General features: G+C 42.1%; 2 protein-coding genes across 3 annotated transcripts; one reads left to right on the top strand and one right to left on the bottom strand.

The window, feature by feature from the left end:
• Nucleotides 1–4,320: 4,320 nt before the first annotated feature.
• On the bottom strand, nt 4,321–7,254 carry LOC114138931 (microsomal glutathione S-transferase 2-like). Its single transcript, XM_028008429.1, has 4 exons — nt 6,928–7,254; nt 5,471–5,570; nt 4,654–4,806; nt 4,321–4,564 (listed from the first exon to the last, which is right to left on the bottom strand). Exons 1-4 carry the CDS (start codon nt 6,986–6,988, stop codon nt 4,546–4,548), a joined length of 333 nt encoding a protein of 110 aa, XP_027864230.1. The 5' UTR covers nt 6,989–7,254; the 3' UTR covers nt 4,321–4,545.
• A 41-nt stretch (nt 7,255–7,295) lies between these two features.
• LOC114138924 (histone-lysine N-methyltransferase SETD7-like) lies at nt 7,296–14,595 on the top strand. Of its 2 annotated transcripts, XM_028008416.1 has the most exons (8): nt 7,320–7,476; nt 8,834–8,963; nt 9,617–9,818; nt 9,915–10,104; nt 10,735–10,816; nt 10,927–11,044; nt 11,175–11,332; nt 13,877–14,595. In XM_028008416.1, exons 1-8 carry the CDS (start codon nt 7,437–7,439, stop codon nt 14,064–14,066), a joined length of 1,110 nt encoding a protein of 369 aa, XP_027864217.1. In that variant the 5' UTR covers nt 7,320–7,436; the 3' UTR covers nt 14,067–14,595. The 2 variants fall into 2 exon arrangements, with proteins under 2 accessions (XP_027864219.1, XP_027864217.1); XM_028008418.1 differs by lacking the exons at nt 10,735–10,816; nt 10,927–11,044; nt 11,175–11,332; nt 13,877–14,595 and having other exon boundaries at nt 7,296–7,476; nt 9,898–10,097.
• Nucleotides 14,596–15,317: the final 722 nt, after the last annotated feature.

Here is a 15,317-nt window from a genome sequence, read left to right as displayed (position 1 = left end):
AAAGAGCTGTGTCCACAGCTAATTGCAATGAGGTTACTGGGAAAGACAAACATGACAAACAGTTTAAGAAGCCTTTGTCATGTAAAAAAGAACAGAAACCCATCATACAGGACCTGAAGAAAAAAGAAGTTGCAAAAGACACTTTAGATGAGAACATTTTTTCTAAAGAAATGGCTATGCGGGAGACAAAGGAAGACTTTCCTTCTATATCTGTGTTTCAACACCAGCGTGAGATGAGGCTTCCTGAAAAGGTTCTTTCTCAACAAGATTGTAAGAAGATTGTTTACGACAATCTAGACGAAATAAAGAGGAAAAAGCTGCCAAATACATTCTTCTGGAGAATAAGCGTTGTGCAAGAGGGCCAATCAGCAGTTACTCCAGAAGTTGCAAGAGGAAAGCGAAAGGAAGCAGAAAGATGAAATAAAACGGTCTCTGACTGATACCTGGGATGCTCAAATTCTATATAAACAACAGAAGGAGGAGAAACAAGCTAAACTTGAAAGGCAATACAGGGCTGCCATGATTGAGTCAGATAGACTCCATCAAACTGAGGAAATTGAGACGAGGAGACGGAAGAAAGAGCAATGCCGGAAATTTTTGAGACAGAATGAGACTCTGCGTACCAAAGAAAAAAGAAATCTAGTGATTACAGTTTAGAGGACGTACTGAAGAAATGTGATGTTCTTTTACAGGAAAAGCATTGTGACATGTTTTACGAGGATGAGACTGCCACATTGTCACATAAAATACAGCAGCAACAGAAAACTCCAAAGCAAAACCCTCTGGCTGATGAATTGGCTGCCAGACATAAACGCAAAGAGAAAAAGAAGAGGGAAATGGACAGGGCTGAAAGGCAAGGGATTCTTCCTGGATATCGAGGTGAGGAAAGTAGACAGAAGAAGGTGGCTCAGCAGAACCTGAAGACACAGAACAACGTTACTGAGCCAGAAAGAGCTGTTCATCATCAATCGGTCGTTCTAGATCGTGACAGTCACTGTGACATTGCTGATAACAACACAAGTCTTGAAATACGTAAAAAAATCGTGTACGACCAACTTTCACTTATAAAGAAAAAAGAAGATATGAAAAGGACTTCTATGGAGGAAAAGTTAATGGAAGACTTTAAACATCGGGAAGCTGCAGAGCAGAAACTTGAAAAACTGGAGAAGGAGAAAAAAGCTGCAGCTAACATTTGTCTGATTGATTCGTGGGGTTCCCAGATACGACGCAAACAGCAGGAAAAAAAGGAACTTCGTGAGGCTGAGAGGAGAGACATGCTGTCCTTAATTGAGCTGGACAGAGTGTGTGGAGGTGAAAGTAGAAAAATCAGCCATCAGAAATGCAAACAGCCTGTTCAGGGGACTCTGCCAGCAGCAAGACCAGGGAGAAGCAGCTCCAAGTCCTGTGCGGGAAAAACCAGCAATGCTTGCAGATCTTCACCGAGTCGTCAGAAGGTTAGCAGTACCACGCCTGTCAGACTTCCCTCACTGGACTCCAGCTCTATACACCTCCCTGAGGATTGCCAAGAGACTGAGAATGACATTGTAAAACTCCCATCCATTCCCATACAAAATGAATAATTGTTTCTCAGCTGGCCAAGGAATGCGAGGGGATTCCCCTGGAGCTGAGGAGAGGGAAGTCTGGGCCTCCATACTTAGGCTTCCGTCCCCACGACCCGACAAGCAGAAGACAATGGATGGATGGATGGATGGATGGATGGCTCTTCAAACCAGTCTTTCCTTTTGTCTTCTGCCTGTCTGTGAAAACAGCGGCTATCACTTTTCGTTTACATAACATCTTTGTAAGATTGTTAGCTACATCAGACATATGAGGCCTTATCTTTGAAGGTAGCATACACGGTATTAGTACGTTTAAGTTATTGTTAGTCATTTTAACAAAAGGTTTTCTCTGGGTGCTCCAATTTTCCTACAAAAACGATAGACAGACCGATAGACCGATAGATAGATAGATAGATAGATAGATAGATAGATAGATAGATAATTGTCTTTATTAGTAAAATTAAGTAATCCTACTTCAAATATAAGTTTTCTCTGGGTGCTCCAGTTTCTCTAAAAACACAAGTCACAGACAGACATTGTAATTTGCTCTCTTAGTAAAATCAAATAATCTTGCTTTAAACAAAAGGTTTTCTCTGGGTGCTCCAGTTTTCCTACAAAAACGACAGATAGATGGATAGACAAATAGATGGATAGACAAATAGACAGACAGACAGATAGATAGATAGCAGTGGCGGGCCGTGCATTTCACACCCAGGCCGACAGTAGTGCTCCGTCTGAATCAATCCAATCCTCAATAACTATTTCATGGCTATAAAACTTCTACTGCAGGTACAGCTGCGACACACATAAAAAAAGCATCAAAATAACCTGATAAAATTGCAATATTATTTAGGAATATAGCAACATTTTACTCACCAAAAATCCTGATTATTTGTACACAAAATCCATCCTCCTTTCTTTCCTCAAGATGTCAATTACTCTGTTGTGCAGATTATCCTTGCGTTTCACTTCCATGAAGAAGTCCTTTTCTATCGCCATCGAAGCTAATGCTGAAAGTCGAGTCTGCCCGGTCCTATTTCTGGCATAAGTTTTAGTTAGTAGACTGAAAGTGGCGGACAAATCCTTTTCCCGGTTGTGACAGGCTTGCTAGCTTCGGAGTTACCCGACCTTGTTTAACAATGTCCAGCTTTTCTTGAAAAGTCCGTCTTGAAAATGGCTTTGACAGTAAATCTCCAACCAAATCCATTTCTTCTCCTCCTTCACCATTGTGGGTTGACAAAACAGCTATTAAATCAACACAACAATATCTTTGCTTGCGCAGCAGATGCAGTTTGCTAGCTCTGGCTAGTACGCGCTTTGACTATCCAATCAGAGCATGTGAATACGCTGACATTTCCGCCAACTCAAAATCTAATTGGTTGAAGCAACAGTTTGATCGACATTTATTTTATTCTACAGGCCCCGCAGAACTGATTGTGAAGGCCTCCAGGCAGATTTCTTTGACCCTGGCCTCAGACTTTTTATTATGACATTAATAGTATCATAATAATGACACTTTTAATGTCATCATTATACATATATATGTAGACATATATACATATAACTCTTTCCAATTCAATATATATATATATATATATATATATATATATATATGTATAAACACATATCACTCTTTCCAATTCAATACAAATGTGAGTGAAAGTTATAAGCTGAACAATTTCAGTTAGGATGGATACTGTGTACATCGAAAGACCAAAAAAAAAGTGAGACAAAGCTTAGCTGATGTTTGACACCATCTGTTTGATTTAGACAAGTTATACACAACGTAGCCGCTGGAGGGCGATGCAGCACCATGAAGTGAAATGGTGGTACATTTCACTTTGTGAACACACACACACACACACCACACACACACACACACACACAAACACAAAAGAATCTTTGTGTGTGTGTTGCAGCAGCACAGACTGAATGGGTATAATAGCACTTTGCACCAATCTGATGGTTGAATAACAGAACAAATACAATAAATACTCTTGTTGTTGAGCTCAAAAACTCCAAAATGGATTTTTTAATTGAAAATGTTACTTATTTTGTCAACATGTAGTTTTCTTTTAAAACCCAATTAATTACATACCCTGCAATTAACTCAACAAAAAATTCTAGCAAAGTCCCACCACTAGTATTAATGCATGATAAGAAAATTTAAATAAAGACTTTATTTTCTAAACTTACAATCTGTTTACACTGTGTTACCTTTTAACAGAAGACTGTCTCATTTCCAGTCAGAATTAAAGAGACTTCTTCACTGAATGAAAGGAATTCAAAAATTGCCAGGCATATGAATCATGTTTTAACAGCAATAATTAAATTCAAATGAGAAGACACACTTGGATGAGGGGGGAAAAAAAAACTTTAATTGGTTTTGACAAAGTTGACTTTAATACGAATTTGTCAGTTACACTCTATTAAACCTAATTTTGGAGGATTGTGATTGGCCGATACTTAAATGTGAAGCCAATCTTATTCACTAATCTGAAAGGTTTGAGTGAGGCATCCATCCACCAGATCATGTCTGCACATTCCCAGTCAACAATAGTCACTCCACTGTTACCACTTCAGCGACTTTTTGTTATATTTAGCACATTTCAGACAAACAAATAATTTGGCACTGGCCCAAATCAGAATCGGCATGGCAGACTTTCTATAGATCAACAATCGGCCAGAAAACTGCAACCGGTCTGCCCTCATTCAGAACCCAGCAGCAGCGAAAAACTGGTCAGAAACCACTTTTAGACAATTACTGATAATTACTCAGATGAACCAGAACAGCTTCTGTCTACAGATTATTCACTTGGAGAACACAGGATTGCTATGTGATTAAAAAAACAATATTTGCAATCCTTTTCTTCTTCACATGAAACAGATGTAAATCTTTAGATAGGGGTGTAAAAGTACTTGTCCAGGAGTCCGCGCGTTATTCCGACCACAGCCAGAACGGACAGGGTGAGAAGTGCAGCCAGGGTCAGGTAAAGCCAGGTAACCTGCAGAGCAGACACCGCTCACTGAGCACAATGCTCTCCTGACATCTGTACATGCTTTGTTCTTAGGACAGACGATGAGGGCGGGTAACCTTTTCTTGGTGGACTGGGTGTAGCCGTTGAAGTAGAGCTGCCTGGCCGCCATGTAGACCAAACCTGTTGCTGCAGCTAGCACCTCGCTGAAGAACATCCCACAGGTCCACAGACTCACCAAGAACAGGGGGTAGAACTCCACACAGTTCTGACTGCAAACACACAAAACCGATGTAGGAACGTCTGCAGGTTCGCTCATTAGAGGTGACATTAGAGCTGCGGTGTATCAAATACTTGTTTTCCCCATTGTACTTCTTTGAGGTGATCCATCAACTAAAATCCTTATGAAATTTCTCAAATGTGGCACCAATTAGCCAGCCTGGACACTCTCCAAACAGAGCTTCTCTCCGTTTCAGTCTTCTCAGCATGTGAGACCAGTTTGATGGAAACAGATGATGGTTGCACACTCTTTTGAGGTTGTTATTATTGCCAACGCCAGAAGCTAACAGTTTCTGTCTAAAAGGTTCTAAGCATGACCGGTGCTCAGGAGGTAACTGTACAAAGATGAAGTTTGAGGTTGTTCTGGAAAACCTGTTTCCAGGACAACATCATCTAAATTCAACTTTTGGATGAATCAGAGTTGGAGGGCAGTGGCACTCGAGGACTGGGTTATTAAGCAAACATGGAGCCAAAACGGAAAGGTTTCTGGAAAATGATGACACCCCACAACCATAAACACTCACAAAACACAAAAAAGGTCAACAGAATTTAAAAGTGATGCACTTTCTGCTCAAAGTCACCGTAATTTGGTAAGTCTCTTCCTTATTTTCCAAAGCTAGCACATTAAATTTTAATCTGTACAGGCAGCTGACTTACTGCGCACGAAACGTTCGTTCAAACTCTGGAGGACCAGAGACTACAGGAGGGAGGATCTTGTGAGCCATTCTAGACCATCCAACTCTGCGGGCCAGGTACCCTGAGTGAACACAGTGATGGTAGGAAGCAACCTTTTGTTAATAATTCAAAAAGCAAAACATTTGCAGGCATTTAGAGCGCCTCATGGTTACATATTTTATGAAATTTTACTTTTCAAATGTTGGAATCCTGCCAATCATGACAAAATGTAGAGATAGTAAGGAACCTCTTTGTCCCTAATTATTGGCTGGCTAAAACAATAAAGCACAGTGGTGTTATCATCATCATTATGTGGGCGTCAGACATGCTAGTAAACAACCGGCTCTCCATCCTATTGTTCGGCGGTCACTTTCTGTTAATGGCATCCAGTCGGCTGAACGACCTCCATTGTTCTCCAGTTTGAACCATTCCAGCCTGTGAGGACCTTGGTGGTCCGGTAATAACTTTACTGTGCAGCATTTAAATTGTCTTTAGTTTACGTTTAGTTTCTTCTTCAATGGCGGTTGGCTGGCAGCATTTTGGTACATTATCGCCACTTCTAACGTCCCATTGGCAAAAATTAAACCCTGTGATTTACGTTCCAAAAACAAGCATTCTGTTGGTAGTGAAAAATCTTTAAACTAAGTTGAAATGGGTGGACAAGAGCCATAAGAAGTAAATGCAGGGATGAAAAGATCACCATGAAATAATCAGCTAATTATACGGTCAGTCAATGATGCGTTTTGAATGAATCACCGTTTTAGAAAGCAATGACCTGTAAAATAATCAGAGGAAATCTGATTAATTTATTTTTATTAATTTTTTTTTGCGTGGTCCTGATACCACTACAACTGCAATCAGACTTGTGTGTGAACAGTTTGCGACTCCAACCTCATCGGGCTTCTTTTGGTGCAGAATTATGACGCATGTCGCATAGCAATGACGTAAAAGTCAGATTAAATGACCATTCAGAGTGCAGGCACTTTGAAAACAATTGGATTAATGATGCGTTCCAGTCGTATTCAGAACTGGGAAATTCTGACTTCCCAGTTGGAAAAATTAACTGCAACATCCTCCAAAGTCGAATTTGGGGATAGTTGGAGGCAGCTCCAACTACACTTCATGGTCCAATCTGGCCGCTCCTGGCATCAACTATAGTAAGTCGTGGTGAAAGCAGTTTTATTTTTCAAAACACAGAAGTAGGAAGAGTGCATCTAACATTAATATTACAAAATCCAAAGCATGCCGGTGGGAACCGTAATCTGGCAATAAGTCATGACTGGGGTCATTCACCCCACAGGTCCACACTGACACCAGGAACACGGGGTAAAACTCTATACAGTTCTAACTGCAAACACATAAAACTGAGGCAAAAGTAGTGTTATGGTTACACTAGTACTTGTATAAAGATTTTTCATTTAATATCAGTTAATATTTACCCATCTGGAAGGCAGATAGAAGGGTCACCGCAGCCAGGAGAAGAGGGGAATCTGTTGCCATTGCAGTCTGAACTTTACTCAAGTATTAGGAGGAACTACCTGGGAAAAGACTTAAAGCCATCCCACTGTCTGTCCAAACATGTCCGTACAGTTAAGCTCTGCCCTGCCTCTGTAAAATACGGACTGGATTCTCAATTACATAATTTTGTTCGCGCCCTATGAAGAAAAAAATGTGAGAATGTTTTCTCAGTGAAGCCTGGTGTGAGTTTTATATCGTTTCTTTCTTTCATTGCTACCTGTTTGATATGTCTGCAGGAACCTTTCTGGCAACGCTGTCAGGATTCCTCTAATGAAGATTTTTATTTTTTTTAAACGAGTTCAAGTCAACCGTTAACCGGTTCAGAGTGTCTAATAGGTGGCGTGTGTTACCACGCCCCACGGCAGCCCACGGGTGACAGCGCAGGGTTGGGATTGCGTGCCGTGATCAGCCGGCTTCCTCCCGCGGCGGCATGGACAGCGACGATGAAAGCGTGGAGGAGGTGGTGGAAGGTTTGTACCGCTGCAGCGCACGCTGTTCACGGGGGGAATGCGATGAAGGAGGGCTTTGATCCCGCTTTAACTGCTAAACGTGTCAGACCCGAGCCTCCGTGAGGCGGTCTGACTCTGGGCCCGCTCGGTAGCGGGGAGCGCCAGGGGCTGGAGTTGTGACAGCGATCCGCGCGAGAGGCAGCTGAAAGCGGCGTGGGGGCCGTCAGAGCTCCGCAGCCGGCGGACGTTTAACACGATGCAGTATGTTCGATTCCTCACCGCTGAACGCACCGGTGCTTTCAACAGCTGGTGTGTCTGTTGAACAGGAGTCAGTCAGGAAAGGTTGGATAGTTTGTTTCTTTAAGAGTTGACAGAAAGTTGACTATGAGTTTATAGAAGCTCCAGCTGCTGGGGTTGAGTGAGTAGTAAGCCAGTAAAACTACAGCAGCGGTAGGATCAGAACATGGAATGTAGAAAAAACGCCACAAAAAAAAAAAAAAAAAAAAAAAAAAAAAAAAAGAAATATATATATATATATATATATATAAGTACAGAAAATCAATGGAATCACTCAATGTTAAGGGAAATTTCTCAGATCATTAACAAAAAACTGCATAGCAATACATTATGAAAACCTGTGATGTTGGACAGTGTTTTTCAAAGTGGAGGCACCAGAGGGCGCTAGATGGGCTGGATGGAAGTTGTGAAAAAATGCACAAAAAAAAAATTCTGGTACCTTTTTTTAGCAAAATATTTTAATCAACTTTTTTTTTTAAATCATGAATGCTACTTCGTTTTTCATCCATCCATCCATCCATTTTCTGTTCACCCTTTGTCCCTAAAGGAGTCGGGAGGGTTGCTGGTGTCTATCTCCAGCTACGTTCCAGGCGAGAGGCGATGTACACCCTGGACAGGTCGCCAGTCTGTCGCAGGTCAACACAGAAACATACAGGACAAACAACCATGCACACACACACCTAGGGAGAATTTAAAGAGACAAATTAACCTGACAGTCATGTTTTTGGACTGTGGGAGGAAGCCGGAGTACCCGGAGAGAACCCACGCATGCACAGGGAGAACATGCAAACTGACCCCATGCAGAAAGACCCCAGCCGGGAATCGAACCCAGGACCTTCTTGCTGCAAGGCAACAGTGCTACCAACTGCGCCACTGTGCAGCCTACTTCGTTTTTCAATCGTTATTAAAAACTAAAAATAATTTATTAAAAACAACATGGCTATATGTGCAGCAATGCCATAACAATGCAACAACATTCAGTTGATAATTATCTATCATGTGTTCAAATGTGGGTTTATGTGTGTGTAGATCACAAACAGTTGAGCCCGATCAGCCAGAACCTGTTTGTGTTTATGTGTAGGCCCGTTGGATGAAGATGGCCAGCCCCATGGTGTCTGCACAGTCACCTATTCCTCCAGTGATCGCTTCGAAGGACATTTCACCCACGGAGAGAAGAATGGGAAGGGGAAGTTCTTCTTCTTTGATGGAAGGTAGTGACTCACTGTATCATGGAGGTTCACTAAGGGCGCATTAACACCAGCCCTGTTTAGTCCGTTTTAATCAAACCCCAGTCCGTTTGCCCAGAAAGTCTGGTTCACTTGAGGAAGTGTGAATGCACAATCCAACTCTGATGCAAACTCTGTTCCTTCTAAAAACCGATATTCTGTTTGTTTCAAGTGAACTCTTGTGCAGGTCAATTCAAGTGGACCGGTGACCATTCCGAAAGTAGCAAATTAACTATAGCGCAGGGCACAGGACTATCAAGTCTGAAAATTTGATAGTCCAGTTTTCAACTGTGAAAACTGGACTATCAAGTCTAAGACCTTGGGTTCCCCCAGAATGAGTTGGAGGAGACAGATTTCTGGGGTTCCCTTCTGGACTTGTGGTCCCCGAGTCCCAATCTCGAATAAGTAGAAATTATTCCAAACTGTCAATTTTAGGTCGTATGGTCCAGCACTAGTTGGTGCCAACAGGAACTGCTTAAATGGCTTTGTCCTGAAGACAGAATAACTTGAACACAGAAAGACCAGTTCTATCCTCTGTAGCAGTGGTTTCTAACTCCTCTCCTCGAGGGCCGGACACCTGCAACTTTTAGATGTGTTCCTTGTCCTACACACGGCAGCTGTCTGTTTTGTGTCCGCAGCACCTTGGAAGGTTTCTACGTTGACGATGGTCTGCAGGGCCAGGGGCTGTACACACACGAGGACGGCAGTGTCCTCCATGGGACGTATGTCGACGGTGAACTCAACGGGCCAGCTCAGGAGCTGGATGCAGATGGCCGCCTAGTCTTTAAGGGTCAGTACAAAGGCAACATCCGCTGTGGGGAGTGCTGGATCTACTATCCTGTGAGTGAGCTGAGTGCACTAATGGTTCTTTATTCTGAAGGACAGCAGCCATTTCATATGTGTGTGTGTGCGTGTGTTGGTGTGTGCTGTGGTTAGGACGGGGGCAGCGTGTTTGGGCAGGTCAATGAGGACGGGGAGATGACTGGCAGCTCCACAGCCTACATCTACCCAGATGGCTGCACGGCTCTCTATGGAAGCTTTGTGGGCGGAGAGATCACCGAGGCTCGCCTCGCCACACTGACCTCCAACCAGACCGGAAGGCCACGCTTCCAGATCGCTCCAAACAGTAAGATTTCATCTCATCTTCACTCACTCGCAATGAAAACATGCCATAGATAGAGAACTATGTTCTCTAATTTAACTGAGCTTGAGTTATTTTTCAAAACTTTCAGTCTCTAGATCAGGGGTCTCAAACTCCAGGCCTCGAGGGCCGCAGTCCTGCAGTTTTTAGATGTGCCACAGGTACAAAACACTGGAATGAAATGGCTTAATGACCTCCTCCTTATGTAGATCAGTTGTCCAGAGCCTTAATGACCTAATTATTCTGTTCAGGTGTGGTGCAGCAGAGGCACATCTAAAAGTTGCAGGACTGCGGCCCTCGAGGACTGGAGTTTGAGACCCCTGCTCTAGATGTAGAAAGCTGGCAGAGGAAAAGACTGCCAGCTGTAACTGCAGCCAGACCTGGTTCTGTGAAATATTACTCAGTGGTTCTGAATGGCTTGTTTTTTACATATTTATTTGTAAAATGTCTCTTCTGTAATGCTTTATTTAATTTCTATAGTGTTTGTTAGTGTTTTCTACAAATAATTTATGTGGAAAAAGTGTATATGCTGTTAGCTGGACTCAAACAGGAAGTGCTGTAGAGACATGTTGGTGTGATTGAACAGGTGACATGATGACTTCATGTGACCTGCAGGTCCTGTCTACTCCTATGACAAGTCCACCTCCACCTGCATCGCCACCCACGCTCTGCTGCCGGACCCGTACGAGAGCCAACGGTAGGGCCGCTCCGTGTGATGATGTCACACTGTGGAATGACGACGGTTGTTCCAACAAGCCGGAACAGAACCAGAACCATTTGGAACCTTGTGTGTTCCCTCTCTGTCAGGGTGTTGGTGGCAGAGTCTCTGATTAAAGGAGCCGGTCAGGGACTTTTTGCCAAGGCAGCTGCTGAGCCGGGTACCGTCATGGCTTTTTATAACGGAGTCCGGATCACGCATTCTGAGGTATGGCGCGCTGCTTCTATGGAAACGAAGATACGTTGGAATCACGTAATGAGGGGAAATTGACATAAAACGTAGCAAATTTGATTTATTGATTAAAACGATTCCTAAATGACTGATGTTGCTTTGTCAGGTGGACAGTCGGGACTGGGCTCTGAATGGAAACACCATCTCACTTGACGACGACACTGTGATCGACGTCCCACAGCCGTTCGACCAGACGGAGAGGTACTGCGCCTCTCTGGGTCACAAGGGCAACCACTCCTTCACTCCCAACTGCCAATACGAGCCGTAAGTAGAAACGACGGGAAGGAGGAGCGTCGACTTTTAAAATATGGGTCCATAATCAGATAGGCACTCAGCTACATGCAATGCATCCTTCAAGTCATTCAGAATCGGATGTTGTTGTTTTTTTTGTTTTTTTTTGCTTGGTCAACGTGGATTGGTCATCAACCAATCCAACAAAAAATCCAATAATCTTCTAACCAGTAAATACACCATACGTAGGAGCTAGCACATCGTACAACAACGTAGAAGTTATGACTGAGAGAAGCCATTTTCAGTTTCAGTTGGATGTTTAAAATGAAGTCACAGGAAACACAAAGATGCTGGAAGCTATTTAAAGGGGCAGCGTTATGTAAAATCAACTCTTTTTTTAGCTTTATGTCATGTTATAATTTTATCGCCTCATCAAAAACATACAGACATGCGTCTGTCTTTCATGCATGTCTGAGAAATCTTTTCATCTCCATGGCAACCATTCGGGTGTGCAAAATGCCTGGTTGAATCTAGCAGCGCCTTTGAGACGCAGCTCCTCCTCAGAGCTGAAGTTTTTTAAGCTACTGATCTTCCCCATAACTCCCCCATTCAGCTCCTTCAGACTAGCCCAGAACTATTAGCATGCACCTGGTGGAACGGCACATCTGATGATTTCATTATACGAGCTACTTCTCAGTGCAGAGCTAGTGAAGGCTTGACTTCCTGAAGGAGAGTGTTGGAAAGACCAGGGCTTTCTTAAAGAGACAGTGGCATAATTTTAAGGTGTTAAATTACAAAGTCAAATTTTTTTCCAAGGCATATTTGATGCATATATCATTTTAATAGCTTTGTGCTGTAAAATGTTACTATATGGCTGGACAACATATACATATATATATCTATAAAACAAAAAAACAATGATCTAAAAAAAACCCACATATTTGTGAAATACACTATTATGAGGTTCTTCTGGAGTTCTGAGTTTTTCAGTTGATTAAAAACATCTTCCAAATCAACAGCACTACAGTCACAGATGATACTGTTGAGATTAGTTTAGCACCAGTAACAGTGGTCCCACAGATAAGGAATAGATTTCTCCCAATAGAAACTAAAAGTACTGCACGGAGTCGATTGAAGCTGCAGAGCAGGCGTCGTTTACACCGAACGATATATATTTAAATATATATATATATATATATATACAGTACAGACCAAAAGTTTGGACACACCTTTTAATTCAATGAGTTTCCTTTATTTTCATGACTATTGACATTGTAGATTCACACTGAAGGCATCAAAACTATGAATAACACATGTGGAAATATGCACTAAACAAAAAAGTGTAAAACAACTAAAAATACCCCTTATATTCTAGTTTCTTCAAAGTAGCAACCTTTTGCTGTGATTACTGCTTTACACACACTCTGCATTTTCTTGATGAGCTTCAAGAGGTCGTCACCTGAAATGGTTTTCACTTCATAGGTGTGTCCTGTCAGGTTAATAAGTGGGATTTCTTGCCTTATAAATAGTCATGAAAATAAAGAAAACCCATTGAATTAGAAGGTGTGTCCAAACTGTTGGTCTGTACTGTATAAATAAAAATAAAAAAAATTCCCTTCTCACCCACCACAGGTGGTTCTTATCCTCTGAGCTCGGGTCCTCTACCAGAGGCCTGGGAGCTTGAGGGTTCTGCGCAGTATCTTGGCTGTGCCAAGAACTGCACATTTCTGGACTGAGATGTCTGATGTTGTTCCTGGGATCTGTTGTAGCCATTGGTCCAGTTTGGGGGTGACTGCCCCGAGGGCCCCGATGACCACAGGCACCACTGTGGTCTTCACCTTCCAGGCCCTCTCCAGTTCCTCCCTGAGACCCTGGTATTTCTCTAGTTTCTCGTGCTCCTTTTTCCTGATGTTGCAGTCGCTTGGTATTGCTACATCTACCACAACGGCTTTCCTCTGTTGTTTATCCACTACGACAATGTCTGGTTGGTTCACCATTACCATTTTGTCTGTCTGGATCTGGAAGTCCCACAGGATCTTATAAAATGGTGAATTTTTATATATATATATATATATATATATATATATATATATATATATATATTCAGTTTAAATTGAAATTGTGCTGTGGAGCTGTGACTGCACATCACACATGTAAGGAGGTTTTCTGTTTCATGAGTCAAACAATTGGAATATGGTAAAAAAAACAACAAAAAAAACTTTTTGTCTGTGTTTACATACAAAACTCTCAGGACAAGCAGCTCCTTCAGGAATGACTGTTGTCTTCCCCTCCCTGTCCATGACTGTCTTCTGGACAGTCTGGACAGTCAGCTGTCCTCCCCATGATTGTGTCCTACTGGCCCAGACTGAGACACTGTTTAGAGGTCTAGAACCCAAACACCAGATCAGACCACAGTCAACATTTCTCTAGGAATAGAACTGCTATAAAGTGCAATCCATGTCGGATACAATGTTGGTTTGTTATCTATAGCAACCAGGAAATGTCCATTGTTCCAGTGCGTTGATCTTTTTGCCTTTTCAGTTTGTGTTTTGTATGTACGTCTGTCTCTCTGCTCAGGTTTGTCCACCCTCGTTTTGGACCCATCAAATGCATCCGAACACTGAGAGCTGTGCAGAAAGACGAAGAGCTCACGGTCGCCTACGGTTACGATCACGAGTCATTGGGGAAAAACGGCCCGGAGGCTCCTGATTGGTACAAACGTGAGCTCGAGGTTTTCCAAAGACAGGCAGCTCCTGTGAGCCACTGAAAACCCAGAGGAAGACCCCCAAACTCCCCAAATTTGTGCTGCCACTTCATAAAACTCCTGGAACACTGCTGCAGCTGCCGACCTTCCAAACTGCTTTGACCAGAGTGACACAAGAACTATGCAAGAAACCAAGTGGTCTTAGAGGTCGTTGTTCTGACTGGAAGTGCTGCTTCATCTCATGTTTTAAGATTCACATGTTCATCACTGGTGCTTCTAGACGTCATGGAAACCCATTGTTTTCATTAGGTCAGTTTACACGATAGTACTCTGTTTAGGTGTTTACTGTAAGAGCTGTACAGTAGATCTGACCTTCTGCCCAGACTTCCATTGCCTTAACATGTCTGTTGACCTGACAGGTGAAACATGCTAGAGATCATTGTATTTATTACAAGTTACATGAATTGTGTTTGTGAAGGACTCTGAAAAAATGAGTGGACTTTCTGCTACACAGGAAAGAATGGAGCTTTCAAAATCTGTACACCCCAAATAATGAAACGCCCCAAAATAAACCAAACCAAATCCATTCCAATGCTTATTTTTTTCAATTTTCTTTTCTTTCACTGAAACTCATTGTGCCTATATGTGACAAAGTCTTAAAGTTCCTCTTATTTTTAGCCTGCTGTTCTATGATTCTTCAGACTAAAAGCGAAATGAACTTCGAGACTTAAGCCAAAATATTTCAGGAAAAGAACATATGGTGGTGGTGGCAGCATAGTGGTTTGGTTGCTTTGCTGCTTCCAGATTCTAGATGGTTTGCTAGTTATAGATCCCTCAGTTCTGCTCACTAGAAGAAAATTCTGGAGAATTTATAGCCATCAGTTTGTGATCTTAAGCTCAAGTGCATACGGTTATAAAGGGTTACAAAGTTTTTTCAGAAGTAAAATTAAAGTTTCAGAAATCTTAAATTATGTTGGAAAATATCTTTGTTTGATGTTGGCCAGATTTGTCTCGGTATCCATTTTAAGCCGTTTCCAAATCATGAACTTTCAGATACCAGCTTTGTTCCCATCTGCTGCACATGTTGTGTGCAGCTATATTTGTGCACTTCTTACACGAAGATACAAAGAAATACAGATAGATATTATAGACAGTTGTTTACTGGAATAAAAAAGAAATTAATTTGCAACATTTTCCAAGAACAGTTTGAACAAATCTACTCTCAGCCAGTCCTAAAAACACAGAGAATATTGACTTTTCAAAAATTGGATATATTTCCTAAAAATAGTCTTTGAAATTTTATGAACAGCCAAA

Source organism: Xiphophorus couchianus, chromosome 23 (assembly GCF_001444195.1).
Source record: "Xiphophorus couchianus chromosome 23, X_couchianus-1.0, whole genome shotgun sequence".
NCBI classification, from domain to species: domain Eukaryota; kingdom Metazoa; phylum Chordata; class Actinopteri; order Cyprinodontiformes; family Poeciliidae; genus Xiphophorus; species Xiphophorus couchianus.
This window is presented reverse-complemented; position numbering and strand designations above follow the sequence as displayed.